General features: G+C 40.0%; 1 protein-coding gene across 1 annotated transcript in view; it reads right to left on the reverse strand.

The window, feature by feature from the left end:
- Nucleotides 1-11,437, reverse strand: part of LOC107100669 (calcium/calmodulin-dependent protein kinase type 1D-like) — a 31,384-nt gene extending 19,947 nt beyond the window's left edge. Inside the window, exons 1-6 of the mRNA XM_015399242.1 lie at nt 11,352-11,437; nt 5,093-5,218; nt 4,867-4,941; nt 3,089-3,227; nt 2,190-2,313; nt 155-230 (exon numbers count right to left, since the gene is read on the reverse strand). Of these exons, the coding sequence (XP_015254728.1) occupies nt 155-230; nt 2,190-2,313; nt 3,089-3,227; nt 4,867-4,941; nt 5,093-5,218; nt 11,352-11,437 (626 nt within the window). The remainder of the gene's footprint in view (nt 1-154; nt 231-2,189; nt 2,314-3,088; nt 3,228-4,866; nt 4,942-5,092; nt 5,219-11,351) is intronic.
- Between the last annotated feature and the right edge of the window lie 3,819 nt (nt 11,438-15,256).

Genomic DNA, 15,256 nt, shown 5'->3' on the forward strand with positions numbered 1-15,256 from the left:
TAAACTGAATAGAATTGAAAGACTGGAAATATCATACAGTGTTTTTGCTTTCTCTAAAATGTAAAAAAAAAAACTTCTTATCATTGAAAAAAAAGAACTGAAAACATTTCCTAGTGAAATATGTGGTAAAGTTACTAAAGGGAAACACGCTTACAGGATGTATGTGATGACTCCAATGGACCAGCAGTCCACTGCTTTGCTGTAGGGTTTCTGAGCCAAAACCTCAGGAGCTGGAAGGTAAAACATGAATAACATGAGCGACGTTCAGGAAAACAACCACCTTCCAGTGAAAAACGATTGGATCGTGGAGGTCAGCGGGAGCCATGTCAGACTAAAGGAAACTGCCAGGGTGGAAAGAGATTATGGGAAAATGTCAGACATATACTAGGAACCCTGTTCAGATTTCAAGCTCTGAATATTGACAGCTTAACTGCTAAAGCTGCTGACCTAATGCAGCAAAAATTGGTTAATTAGACGACTTGATTAACGCCCAAATGACATCTACATTTGATTGAAAAGTGAAAGATGAAAAGCTGCAATTTTCAAGTCGTTGAAAAGACGGAAACCCAGTTTTTAACATCTATTATTGGACTGAAATGGGACAAAATCAGACCGATGAAATAGCCTCATTTTTAACAACTATTTCTGGAATAAATCCAGATGAGACTGGACGAATGTAGCCTAAAAGGGATGACGTCTGGTGTTCGGGGGGAAAATCTCTGTATATATCATATCTTAGAAATGTATAAAATTTGTCTTTCTCAAAAATAAGAATTTCCTCATTTGGATTATTTTTTGTTCAAATCTCTTGAGGCATATTAGCCCAGATTTCTGTGTTTTTTACGGTTATACAGACTAAAATATACAAAATAAGGATGGGAAAAAAAAAACGAAATTGGCTAGGCCTGCATGGCGATGCAGTGGGTAGCACTGCTGCCTTATGCTGCGTTCACACCGGGCGCAGCTGGCGCGACAGAAGCAGCGAGTTTACATGCAAAGTCAATGGTTGACGCGCGTCAAGGCGCAGCAAAAGGTCCCGCGGCGCGTTTTGAGCAGCATGTGCAGCGCGTCTGAGCAGCTGAAGCAGCGCGTCAGGCGCGTTTAAGCATCTGACGCTCGTGACGCGCCGCAAACGTGTTGCTGCTCGAGATGGAAAAATTTAATTTTTGCTGCTCGACGCGCCGCGTCAACCAATCAGAGAAGCTGATCTGGGAGTTGGCTGGGAGAGAGAGACAGCGCTGATGACACAGAGCGCTGTGATCACTCCTCTTAAACAGTTTATTAACGCATAATTAACTTAAAATGCAGAAATCTGCCGGCAGAATATGTTGGCTTTTATTATCCTGCTGCCTGCAGTTTGGATTATTTAGATGAAAAACACCTACCAGCCGCCGCGGTGAACCGCGAGGAGGCGACCCGGCCAGAGGCTGCTGATGAAGGGATTCCTTCTGTCGGCGCACCGCTGGTATGTGGGGGTCTGAGCGGCTCCGACAGAAATAACATTGTAAGGCAGGATGATAATCTGGATGAACTGACGGCACTGATTACGTTTTCAGGTGTATTTTCTCACTTAAAAACATATTAAAACTACTTTATTCCCACTGATCACAGCAAATATAGCTGCAAGGCAGAGAAAGGATAGTGAAGCTCCGCCCAACGCGTGTCAGACCCACTTTTGCACCGTGCAGCCAGAGCAGCAAAGCTGCTTCAGCCGCGCGTCAGAACTAACTGGTACAAGCAGCAAAAATGAAGCAGCAGACGCGATTTTGCTGCTTTTGCTGCGTCCGGTGTGAACGTAGCATTACAGCAAGAAGGTTCCTGATTCGATCCCCGGCCTGGGGTTTTTCTGCATGGAGTGTGCATGTTCTCCCTGAGCATGCATAGGTTCTCTCTGGGGACTCCGGCTTCCTCCCACAGTCCAAAAACATTATGGTTATATTAACTGGTTTCTCTAACTTTTCCTTAAGCATGAGTGTTTGCATGGATGTGTTTCTTTGTATGTTTCCAGTTACAGACTGGCAACGTGTGCAGGGTGAACCCCGCCTCTCACCCACAGACTGCCGGAGACAGGCCCCAGTCCCAATGGAGCATGGCAAGGACGGACGGACGGACGGAAAATTGGCTAATAACTTGAATAAAGGCAGTATTTATCAAGCTTTACTAAGTAGGGAAACTTTCAGTAGACTCACCAACATATCCTGGTGTACCGCAAGCTGTAGACATCACTCCATGTTCAAGAGCCTTGGACAGACCAAAGTCACTGACCATGATCTTAGAGTTTTCATCCATGTTATCGTACAGCAGGTTCTCAGGCTGCAGGAAGAGACAAGATCTCTTTAGTGCAACTAAACACATTTCTTAGACTTTTAGATTTAGATTTATTTGTCATTTTGTTTACACAAGTGTTAAACAAAAAGAAATTTTGTTTAGAACAGCTCTATGACTGGAATAATGGAGGCAGACTGGAAGCATGCTGGCACTATGGATTGGTCCATCCAGGTGTTAAAGATGTCTGTGAGGACACCAGCCAGCTGATCTGACCACTCCTTATACACCTGCCCAGGTATGTCATCAGGCCCTGGGGCCTTCCTTGGGTTGACTCTCCTCAGAGTTTTTCCCACTTCAGCTACGTCCAGGTTTAGTGCCTCCTCCCCCTGATGTGGAACAGCTTGTCAGTCGGAGCTATGCTGCCCCCTGCAGGAAATCATGTCGGGTGTGATAATTTCTACTGACTATATGAGCGCGATTTCTCTTGGTTCGGTTGCAAAATCTGATTCGGTGTGTTCTAATCTTTAGAAATACTAATTTGGAGACTAATCAAAATAATATTAACCCTGAATTGATCTAGATAGATTAAGAAATGACAAGTCTATGTCCAATCCTCTGTCATACGTGTCATTATGAAAAGAAATGTTACTTAAAGACAAAAGACTTTAATCTTTGTTTTTTAAATTCAGATTCAACAATTTGTCATTAAAAAAACGAATCATCCAGCCAAGTAGCTAACCTCCTCAGGATGTAAAGAAAAAAACAAAAAACAAGCGAATTTCCATTTTATTTTGTAAAGCTTGTTTTTGTGTGCGTTTACCTTTAAATCTCTGTGCACGATGCCGTTTTCATGAAGATAGCCGACAGCCTCCAGCACCTGTTTGATAACTTTGCTTGCATCTTTTTCGGTGTAAACCCCCTTGTCTAAAATGCGATCAAACAGTTCACCGCCAGACACTCTGTTCATTCAAACACAGATGGAGAAAAACAGATCAGCTTTTCACCTTTTGCATATAGATTCTGTCATTTTATTACTTTCTGCTTAAGTTGTCTTCCTTCATTTGTTTTCCATTGTTAAGATGTTTTCTTTGATTTAATAATATATATTTTTCTTTTTTAGCTTTTTTTAGCATTTATTATTCTGATATCTGTTGACCAATTTTCTGTAAACATGTTTGATGCCGTCCTCCTTTACTTCCTTTAAGCCATTTCCATGATATTTCTAATACCGTAAATCCTCTAATATAGGTCAGAGCCTTTGTTTCACTCAGGTGCATCTTGGTCCAGGCCATTATTGGAAGGAGGCCAGAATTAGAGGCAGGCCTGTATTTCTATTTGATCAAAACAGACGACCAGTGGAATGAATAAAAACAGATTTTGTGTCTCTTTGAACCTATAAAATTTTTCTGCACGGCAATACGAAAAAAAAGACACAGAATGGAATCTTGGCCAAACTAACTTGCGAACCAAAGTTTTGAAAAAAATTAACGGAAACTGTTCTGCCATCACAGCGATTTGAGGCAGGCTAAGTGGAAGTAGGCTACCAGTATCATATATTTCAAGAGAAAATTCAGAACAACGAAGGCCAACGAAATTCAGTCATTTTAATGCTGCCTGGTTACCAGAAGACCTACCACTAATCACATTAGTCTTTCTGATCAGGACGATTGTGTGGCTGGTTATCCTCCTGCAGCAGAGTGTCGCAGGGAGCTTGACGCAGACATTTTAGATTTACGCTTGACATTGAAGCGTGGTCTGCGCTACACGTTGTGGGTCTAGATACGGCCGGGGGGATGAGGAAGTGGGGGCGAGTAGTCCGACAACGGAGGGACAGGAGGGCCAAAAAGAGCTAGCTCATCAAACTTCACGAGTTGTTTTCCGCAATTTCGGTCATAAAAACCAAACGAGCCGGCCTCCTGTCTGCAGCACTGTCTGCGCTAACGATGGGACATCCCATGCTAACAGCTTGGATTCGTTAGCAAACACTGCCCCCCTGTGGTACTTGTATGTTACTATCAAAAGTCTTTCAGGACTGCCCAGGAACATCGTTGGTTGTATACGAGTGTGGCCATTATTTATCTCCGCCGACACCCAGATTGGGCGTTATTAGTGACCCGGCTGCTAATGGAATACAGGCCAATATTAGAGGATTTACGGTAATCTACTTCTTTACTCATACAAAATGTATTATTATCAGTCCTTTCCTTCAAACCTGCTATAGACAGCATCAGCTATTAGGTAGCTTTAAAGTCATAAGACAAGCTTAGCTCTAAGCTGTGTTCACTGCAAAAACAACATTTCTTAGATTAAGTGTATTTACTATTACATTGAGTAGGTAAATTAGATGATTTGCCAGTGGAATGAGTATTTTTACTCTTAAAATAAGATAATCAGATAAAATGCACTTGAAATAAGACAATGCAATTGTCTTTTCTTATTTTAAAAGTAAATTGTCTTGTTCCATTGGTAAAGTGTCTCTCTAACCTCCTCAATTCAAGAACAAATGCACTTATGTTAAGAAAAAAAGACTTATTTATTTTCTAGTTTTTGCAGTGTAACAGCATAGCTATAGTGCGATGGGTGCATCAGTCGACTTACAGCTGCATGACCAGGTAGTAATGTGTCCGGCTTTCATAGAAGTCCTCCAACCGTACAACATTCTCATGCTTTATCCTGAAAAAGTCAGAGAGATTCATCCTTTATTTTCCCATTATATATATATATATATATATATATATATATATATATATATATATATACACATCATTTATTTTAGCAGAACAGTAGAATCTAAAATCTGATGTAAAAATGTGATGGATTGCACCTCCTCAGTACGTTGATTTCATTTTCCAGATTGCTGTTGGCGAGGTGCTTCTTCTTCAGGCATTTCAGGGCATAAAGCTGACCGCTCTTCTTTTCTCTCACCATGTAAACCTCGGAGAATGACCCCCTGCACAAAAACAGCACAGAGAAGCCATATAAAGAGCATTTTTGTGAGTGTATTATGTCATAGTATTATGTAGTATGCAATTCAATTCAGTTTATTTCTAAATCGTCAATTCACAACACCTTCCTCTTTTTTACCATTGAGCCAATGTGATGAGTAGATTTCTCTCGGTGAGATCAATAAAGTAAATTTATTAATTAATCAATGCCATCTCAGTAATCTTTATAGAGACAATATAACCAAATCACCCAGTCAGAATGATTCAAAGTATTCTATCTAAAGCCAGGCGTAAACTGTGCAATTTTCTGGGTGATTTTCCAGTCGTGCGAGAATTTTATCGTTCGGGCTGACTTTCAGCCTGATCTAGTGTGGTGTAATGTACAGGGGGTTACAAGGGGCGATCAGCCTCTCACGACCACCTCCCGTTTAGGAATAATGAGGTCGGGAGTAGATCAAACATGTTTGATTTTCTCCTGACCATCGTGGGCAAATCGCTCAGTGCACAACCAAGGATTTTTCTTTTTCTTCTTCTTAGAGGAAAATCCAGAAGCATGGCACGATGTGCAATGAGTGAAATGGAGTTCTTTCTGTAAAATCGGCAGACCGTAGTAGCCACGTTTGCTCAGCCATGTCTTTGTCCCGTCCCTGTGAACTACGCCACGCACAACGCACCATCAGGCTGAAGGTCTGCCCAATCGAAAATATTCTCGCACGACTGGAAAATCACCCCGAAAATCACACAGTGTATGCCCGGCTTTAGCTAAATACAGAACATTGATTTAAATCATGATTAGGGATGCGCGATATAATCGGCCCCCTATCGGTATCGGCCTTAAAACTGAATATCGGACATCGGCCACCCCACCGATATTTAACCCGATATTTGATCAGCTTCTGAGTTTCTAAAGTCTAAAAAAATAATATATATATACTACTTCTTCTTCTTCCTCAAAAAGTTCTTTTTTACAGACTTAAAAACTTCTAAAGACGAGGGAAAAAATATTGATCCATTAAAATATCCCAATATCTTCATATGCTGATATATTGCCATTTAAAAACACCATATCAATCTCTTTTACTAATGAAATATTGCTATATGTCATCGTTATGCTACGAAATCCCCCGAAAATTCACCAAATGTTGCCATATTTTTATATGTTGATATATTGACGCGGTATCGATCTATTTTACTAACAAAATCTCACAAGAATTTGCAAAATATCACGAGAGTTTGTAACAGAACGATGAAATTTCACCAGATTTTGAAAGTAAAATAGATCGATACCGCGTTTTTAAAAATCTATTTGATATCAGCATATGAAAATATATTTGAGTTTATTATTTTTCAAAGTGTCAGAAATGGATAACAAAACTGCTATTTTCAATGACTACTTATTTTTGTCCAGCTTTAACATCGGTATCGATATCGGTTATCGGCTACATGAGTTTTAAAATATCGGCATATCGGATATCGGCCAAAATCCCAATATCCTGCATCCCTAATCATGATAGCACCAATTAAAGGGGGAAAATCCCATTGTTTACGCATGCATTAGCTGTTATTGTTCACACAGCAGAGCACCACACCCAGGCCTGATAACTGCCACTCTGGTAGGTTAAAAGCTGCTTAATGCATGTATGATAAAAAGAAGCTTTCTACAAAAGCTCAACATTTAATTTCTAGACAAAATTCAAAAACAAACAAAATCAATGACACAAAAAACTTGGATCATAGGATGGAAAACTGCAGAGTCCTGCCTGCACCTTTAAATGGAGCAACGATAGAACAGTGACAGACCTAAAGGCTGCAAGCCTTCATTTCATTCAGATTATCTTTGAATGAAGGACAAATGCTTTGGATGACATTAGACATCTGGATGTGACCAAAAACATAAATTCAACATCTGTGTGAGAGAGCCTTTACTTAAAAAAAAAGAAAAGGTTGTGCTCCTGCTGAGTGGGCCTTTAAGGATTACAGAAATATAATAATTATCTACAATGTCCTTCTCTTTGGATCTTTTAACACTAGAAATCCCACCAGCCGTCATTTTGATGGTTGTGAGATTTTAAAGGGAAAAACATATATTTAAAATTAATCTTATGTTGCTCATGTTAACTGACTATATCTGTTTCTATATTTCCTTCTTTTTCACGTAGTTTCTAACTAAAATTAAAACGTAAAAATTAAAAATGGTTAATTCTACCTCGTCGTCTAATCGAGCCATTTTGATGGCTCTATTAGTTGGATTGTAAATTCTTCCTGCGGATGATTGACGTTCGGTACCGTTGCCTAGCAACCAACATTCTACCTAGAGCTCTTTGGCTAATATGGAAAAATGGCTTTTAGAAGAAACCTAACAGTGAAACAGGCTTTAGAAATGCTTCAAAATATTGATGATAGCGATTCGGGTGCAGAAGGAGAGACCGATAAGGAGGACTGGGTGGGAAGAGGCTCAGATTCTGACAACAAGTCCGAGGATGATCACCCATCCCCGGGAAAACGCAGACGTATCAGACAATAGTGAACATTTTGTTCAAGCACTGCCCACACCTCAGCCGGTCCACATCCACCCAAAAGCCAAACCAGAGCCTGTAGTCTACTATAACCTCACACAGGTCAGGGTGGATGTGTTGGATCAGATGACGGACAAGTTCCACAAACTCATTTCAGGGAGATGCTTATCACCACCACCACTAACTATTATATATTAAGTCAAAAATATCTAAAATTCCTAAATTATAAATGTATATTGACCTCATAAGAAATGGAATTTTTATTGAACCTAATTAAAAAGAAATGTCCATTCATGCAGCTCTCTTAATATATTTGAGTCCCTTGTCCTGTTTTTTATTTCATGCTTTTCTGGGCCCCCATGAAAACACGCTGGCCCCCTCCTGGCCCCCTGGTATATTTGGTCTAGATCCGCCACTGTTCCTCCCCTTCACTAGACATGGATATACTTTAGTATATTCTGCTGTAAAATTAGTCTAATATTTTGTTCTTTTACTGGAGGATTGACCCTCTGCCGTTTCCCAGGATGCACTGCTTTGAGTGGTAACTAGGTGACTGTCAGAGAGGAACCAGAGAAACTAATCGGACTGATCCAATCAGCTCTCTGATCAACCAGTCTCCTGGAACGCTGGTTGATCAGAGCATCACTTTAGACAGATGCTGCACAGGATTCACCAGCAACCTCCCCCCCACACCCTGCTCTCTATTGCTGTCTGAGCAATCTCAGTAGTTCTAATCTGCACATGATGCATGAATTATTGTACTGCCGCTCGCTCTCACTCGCATTAAAAACTCCACCTCCCATAGTCTAAAATCCGGGATAATTTATCGACTCGCGGGCATCTGTGAAAAACTATCGATATCAGGGAGACTCCCAGAACTTCCAGGATGCTTGAGATGTCTGCGACGATTAGAAAGGATTCTGTAAAAGCTCAGACCTGAAGGCGGCCTGTGGCTGTAATTTATGATCTCCTGGAAATATCAGCTATAAACGCGTTGGTTTTGTTCAGGAGCTGTTTGAATGTATTTTTTTTTCACGCAGAGATTTTATCCTTGAACTGCTTAAACGTTTGCAGGTTTCCAGCCCCTCCGCCGCAGTAAAGCAGCGTTGGAGAGGCACAGAAAGCAGCGGCAGGAGCTGCAGCGCTGCACAAATAAAGGCTCATATTGTGTTTGTCATAAATGTGAAAAGGTGGTCTGTGGGGAAACCATCAATTTATGTAAATAAAATTGTAATTTCAAACTTTTACCCTGTGTAGTAAAACAGTTTTACTCTACGGATTTATTTTTAACACATATTTAGAACACAAATAATAATAGCAAACAATACAGCCTTTGACAAATATATATTAGATTTGTTTTAAGGTTTACATTTCCACAATGGGTTTCTACCGCAACTAGAACCATCTCAGGTGATGACATCAGCACTACTCATGCGTTTCATTGGGAAAATGACGGCCGGTGGGAGTTCTAGTAGTATCAGTATTCTGGGAGTCCAAGTGTTAAAAATCTGCACACAAGTAGTCTTAAAATGAAGCACAATGGAAGCTGAAAGGATTTAACAATGTAGATTGAGTCACGTTTGCATAAACAGCCGACTGATTGTGAACACCTCACTTCACATTCAGCAAGCAGTCAGGCTACTAATCCTCTAATGAAGTCGTGCTAAGATGTTCCAGTTCAGTTCCTCTGACGTCAGCTTTCAGACACGCGCTTACAGCGCACATTTACCGCCGGGTGAGAAATGTGCATCAGAGCAGCTTTCTACAGCGGGACTGAGCTCATCGCTAAGTCTGTCAACTGTGTGCTGCAGGTGACTGTCATGGCGACCTAAGCAGCGTGGGTTCTCTATACGGGATAATGATGTATAAATAACAAGACAAGGCAGCTGTTTACAGAGGACTGGATTATCTGTCACAATGCAAGATGGCCTCCTGCTCCATTTCTACTTTTTAGACATGCTGTGTGTTCTTGTGTCTTCCACCTTGATGGGCAGATGATTAAAGCAAAAAAATATAGATATATATAAATATATATATATACGCGTGTGTGTATTTCAAGCCATGCCAGAGGGGTGTGGGGGAATGGGATCAGAGAGTGCATGAATGATTGAAGACTAAATTTGACTTTTGAAAATCCAATACCAAAAACAGTGCATCTATGCATCTATATCTACCATTTGCATTCAATTCAATTCTATTCAGTTTATTTCTATAGCTCCAATTCNGCTCAGTGTGAGCGGCCATCTGCTGAGGCCCACTGGGGTTCAAGGAGACAGAAGCAGAGACACAAAAAGCGGCTGTAAAAGGCGGCCCCGTCCAGTTTACTTGCATGAACCACATTTCTTTTGATAACCAGTTTTGCTGCTAAACGTTTTGTTCGGCGAGGAAAGCACACACCCTTATTTTAACTCGCATGCACGGTCAGTTATTGACCCTGGTACATCAGCTGTTGCCGTAGCTCCCGGCAAACGGGTAGTGTGCTGTAGTGTAGCTGGATGACCAGGGTCTAAAGGCTGGTTTATGCTCAGAAACCAGGTAGTCTGCATGTGTGTCGCAGTTATACTTTAATCCCTGCCTCCTGTATTGCTGGTGTTGTTCCTGGCCAGACTGTTAGGGAGTTGGTCTCCAGAGAAGTTTAAGCCACTGCCTTAGGGGAGCATCCTCCATTCCCCATAACCAGACATCAGGATGTTCTTAAAGTGTGGGACAATGTTTCCTGCAGGAGTCGGGGTGGCTTCATGCATATGGAGGTAGATTGGTCTCAATTTTTCATAAATACACATATGTGATTCATAAATGCACAGGACAAGATCCACACATACACAACACATGATTTTCTGAATGGTTGCAGACCATCCCATGTTTTAAAAAAATGCATTTCTGTATCGAGGCACCTCAGGGCAGTCTGAAACATCCACACACAAATGCAGGGAAGTTTAAAGACCATTAATACGTTGTGATTTTATTTATATGTTAGTGTTTATGGACCAGAAATGCTTTGGTGAATCTTGTTCTGTGCATCTGTGGATCTTGTTCTTTGTGTTTGTGGATTGTGTTGTGCTTGTGCGCATTTATGAATCACATATGTGTATTTGTGAAAATTAAGGCGATCTATGTCTATACATGCCCCACCCCTCCCCTATGTTCAGCTCCATCTTGCATCTCAATTTTAAAACGCTACACAGATCTGATTGTTCCTTATGTTCCTAACAGAGCACTTCGCTCTCAATCTGCAGGTTTACTAGTGGTTCCTAGAATTTCTAAAAGTAGAATGGNGAGGCAGACACCCTGTCTACTTTTAAGGCTAGGCTTAAAACTTTCCTTTTTGATAAAGCTTCTAGTTAGAGTGGCTCAGGTTATCCTGATCTACAGTTAGAAAGTATTCAGACCCCTTTGGATTTTTCACGCTTTGTTTCATTGCAGCCATTTACTAAAATCAAAAGAGTTAATTTAATCAGATTTTATACCTGACCTGGCAGCCATGGGGGTTGATCTCAACCCCCATGGCTATGCAGGGGAAGGCTTCTTTGTTTGGTCGCTTTAATATTTTGAATCACTGTGCAACGTTTTCTTGGTTTGGACAAGAAATGATTGTTTCTAATCTAAAATGCTGAGTACTTACGATCCCATTTTTCCTTTGAAATCAAACACATCCTTGATGTTGTTGACATTTTTCTTCCAGCTGCAGATGATCTCTTTTCGCCCCATCTTGGCTCTGACGTTGCCGTAGACTCCTGTAACCAAAAATATTCTTAAAAAACATCTAGAAAACCTTCTGTTAAATGTTAGGATATCAAAAATACCTTTTTCTACTGACAATGTGACCATTAACACAGTCAGCAACTAATATAAACACTGACATTTCGCATTTAATTATATTTGTTTTGAAAGTTGGAGCTAAAAATCCATCTATTTATTAAGATCTGAGGACAGAGGAGGACAAATGGAACTTTAGTTATTGTAAAATGTAAAAGCAGTGTAGCTTAATATGGCTAACTGACCGAGCTAAAAGAGGCTAACCTGTTATCTACTTTTCAGTTCTGTTATCGATCAGTTAAACTTCATCGGCCATTAGACATGCTAACGCTACACATGCCCCCGACTCGGCACACAGACGCTGCGTGATGTTATGATGGTTGTCTGGGCAACCACAGTGTTTTACATCATGTGGCATCTTTCAGCCAATCATGTAGGGTAACGTCACTGACAGGAAGCAGGACCCCAGCAGACCTGGTACCTACACCGGCTGCTCAGTTATCAGAGGAAAAAGGGAAATGGCGCCAAACAGTGGTGAATATTGGAAGTTCAGTTTAATATAATCCAAGTATGTGAATAGTTCCGTCTGAAATGAATGAAAACTGTGGTTTTAAATGGTTATGATATGTGGCGGGTAATGTTTGCTTTATTGAAAGGTTTTATCGGTCCCTATGTAAATAGGTTTGACTGACATTTAGACTCAGATTCTAATATCTCTGCAGTGTGGGGACTATAAATCTGATATCTGAGACGACGGTACTGCTGCTGAAGCTCCTCAGAAATGTTATTAGTACCCAGATCGGTCATGAGAAGTGCAGTATCTTGTGTGTGAACTATCACGGTTGCTAGGCGACAGAGCATATTGTAGGTGAAAGCCGGAGAAGGCTTTTTGAATCCACAGCCAAAACTCTTCCTAACTCCTTATTTTCACAGACCTCCAAGGACCCAGTCCAGGTAGACCGCGTCCTTGGAGGATGCAGCCTCTGGACACAAACAGAACGCTGATGTTCCCCAGATTAAGAGGACAAACCAAGGCAGATGGACGTCCCAGTTTCCCTCCAGGACCAGCCAAAGCCTGTCACTTACAACACCCGGTCCTCACTTCATCTGCAATAAGTTATTTCCAAAACCAACACTACTTTTGAAGAAGCACGACCAGAAGCACTACTGGATAAACTCATTCCAGTTTCATCCTTCAAAACAATAAGATCATCTTTGTTCACAGACAGTCATGTTGGGGTTGCCTGTCGTCTTTTCATTTTTATTTTAAGTACATATTACTAACGTATTGTACTCATTTTAGCCCTTCTTCCCTTTTCCTAAGTGGTTACTCCACTCGTCAGGCCGCCATTGTAAATAAAAACTTGTTCTTAATGACCTCCCTGTAAAAATAAAGGTATAATAACCTGCTACCACAATCCCACCTCAGCCAGACAGCAGACAATAGATGATTAAAAAAAGAGTCAAGCACTGGAAATCTTTAATATATCTGAGGTTGAAGATTTCAGGCCAGTGTTCAGTGGAATTATTGAAACCGTTCTAGAAGTCACCTACTTCCTGTTTATATAAGCAGCTTCAATCAGGTCAGCTCCTTTAAGTAAAGCTCATCTGTACCTTTTAGTTAGACCACATTCAGAAAGGGACAGGATTACAGAGATAAATAGCTGGAGAACTAATCCTTCCATTCATTCCTGCAGCAGATTAACACCTAATGACTCCAAACTTCTGCAATTTGTTCCTCCAAAGGCTGCAAATTTACACCTCAATATTTAAAATAATATCTTAAAATGATGCTGACCTTTAGTTCATGTTTAAAGTACATGTTATAACTGGAATTTTGTTAAAATATAGAAATATTTCCACAGTCTCCATATTTAAAAAGTGAAACATTTATTTTTTTATTTTTTAAATCTACTTAATTTTATCTGGTTATTTTAACACAATTGGTTCATTTTAGCAGGGAAGGACATGAAACTAATGATTTTATAAGTTACTTAATATAATAATTAAGTAGATTTTAATTATTTTGTGATGTATGTAAATATGTAAAAAAAAAAATCAGTTTCTAAAACCTTAAACCATTTAAGATAAAACGGAAAAAAGAAAAATAACAACGAAAAACACGCAAAAAAATGTTAAAAACCCAGAATGCTAGAAATAAAGAGCTGTTTTTTTTATCCTTCTCACAGGTTTGAAGTTTTTTAGACGCGTTTAAAGACCAAAACAAACGGATATGAATCCTTCCTCTTACCTGTGGAGCGTGACAGATTCGGTGAGGTGTCCACGCGCGTGTCCCCACGGAGCAACCTTACTGCGGCTCCTATTGAAGAGGGGAGGGGGCGGAGTTTTATTCATGCGCGTCGCGCGTCCGGAAAACGTGAAGGGAATCTGTACAGTGTAATGACAGTAAAAATAAAAAAAATAAAAAGCTAAAAATAAAAACAAATTGTATCCTGTAATTTGTACTTCATGCATCTCCTACGTTCAGTTTCATCCATTTGATAAAAAAAAAAAATAATAATTGTGCATCTCATCTACAGTTAAAACATCAAAGTTTCAATGCACAAATAGTTTTGCAACAATAGTTCTGGACCATGTAGAGACTTTCAGTGTGGAATACACTGAACACAATTTATGTACCTGTAATTAAACTTTGAACAGTTAAAAAAATGTTAAAAAAAATGTTACAAAAATTATAATGTAATTCTCTCTGCAACTTCAAACTCACACGTATAAAGCACAAATAGTTTTGATCAAAATGATATAGTATTAGCCTGCATTGTGTTGTTGACTCTGCAGCAATCCCTCACTGAGAATTCATGGAGACAGTGGAGAGGAAAAACTCCCTTTTAACAGGAAGAACTTCCAGCAATCAGAAACCATTTTTTAAAGGGTTAAAACTTTTTTTAAGAGTTAAATAACACATCGTCTTCAGTCTCCCCAACATTCCACCCGTTCCTTGTAGCGACAGTGGAGAGGAAAAACTCCCTGGAGCCTGGAACACCTGGAGGAGAAGAACACCCACGTCCTGATATTTTTGTTTATATCATACACTGTGTTCAACATTTAGCCTTGAGATGCCTTTAATGCACAACATAAGGTAAATATAGCTAACAGGTTAGCATCTTTTAGCTTGGTCAGTTAGCCATATTAGGCTACACTACTTTTAACTTTGTGTCAACAACAACCATTACTTTCTACAAGCAGAATAACTGTTTTATTTGTCTGAAATCTCAAGGAAAGTCATTTCAAGATGTCCCCTTTGTCCTCCACTGCCCTCAGATCTTAATAAAAGAATAAAAATAAGCGGAGAAATGTTTTGTCACCTTGTTAATAGCAGAGCGCAGTCTTAGACTTAGACAGATTTATTTTGTCATTTAGTAAACACGAATGTGAACAAAAAGAAATTTCATTTAAAACAGCTCTAGACAATTTCATTTTTTTAATGCAGCCTTGAAAAACATGAATAAAATACATTAAAACTAGTAATATAAATATATGACTGTGTATTTACAGTTTAACATTATTATTTTTTTTAAATAAATAAAATAACCCATTTTAAACAACATTCATCAGTGTGATGGCGGTGGGGAAGAAGCTGCTGCAGAACCTGCTGGTCCTGCATTGAATGCTGTGAAGCCTCTCCCCAGAGGGCAGCAGGGAGAACAGTCCATGGTGGGGGGGTGAGGGGTCATTGATGATGTCACGGAGATGTCAAGAAATGTCTTTAATGGAGGGAAGAGGAGCCCCCATGATCCTCTCTGCTGTTCT

Source organism: Cyprinodon variegatus, unplaced genomic scaffold (assembly GCF_000732505.1).
Source record: "Cyprinodon variegatus isolate N-32 unplaced genomic scaffold, C_variegatus-1.0 Scaffold998, whole genome shotgun sequence".
NCBI lineage: Eukaryota > Metazoa > Chordata > Actinopteri > Cyprinodontiformes > Cyprinodontidae > Cyprinodon > Cyprinodon variegatus.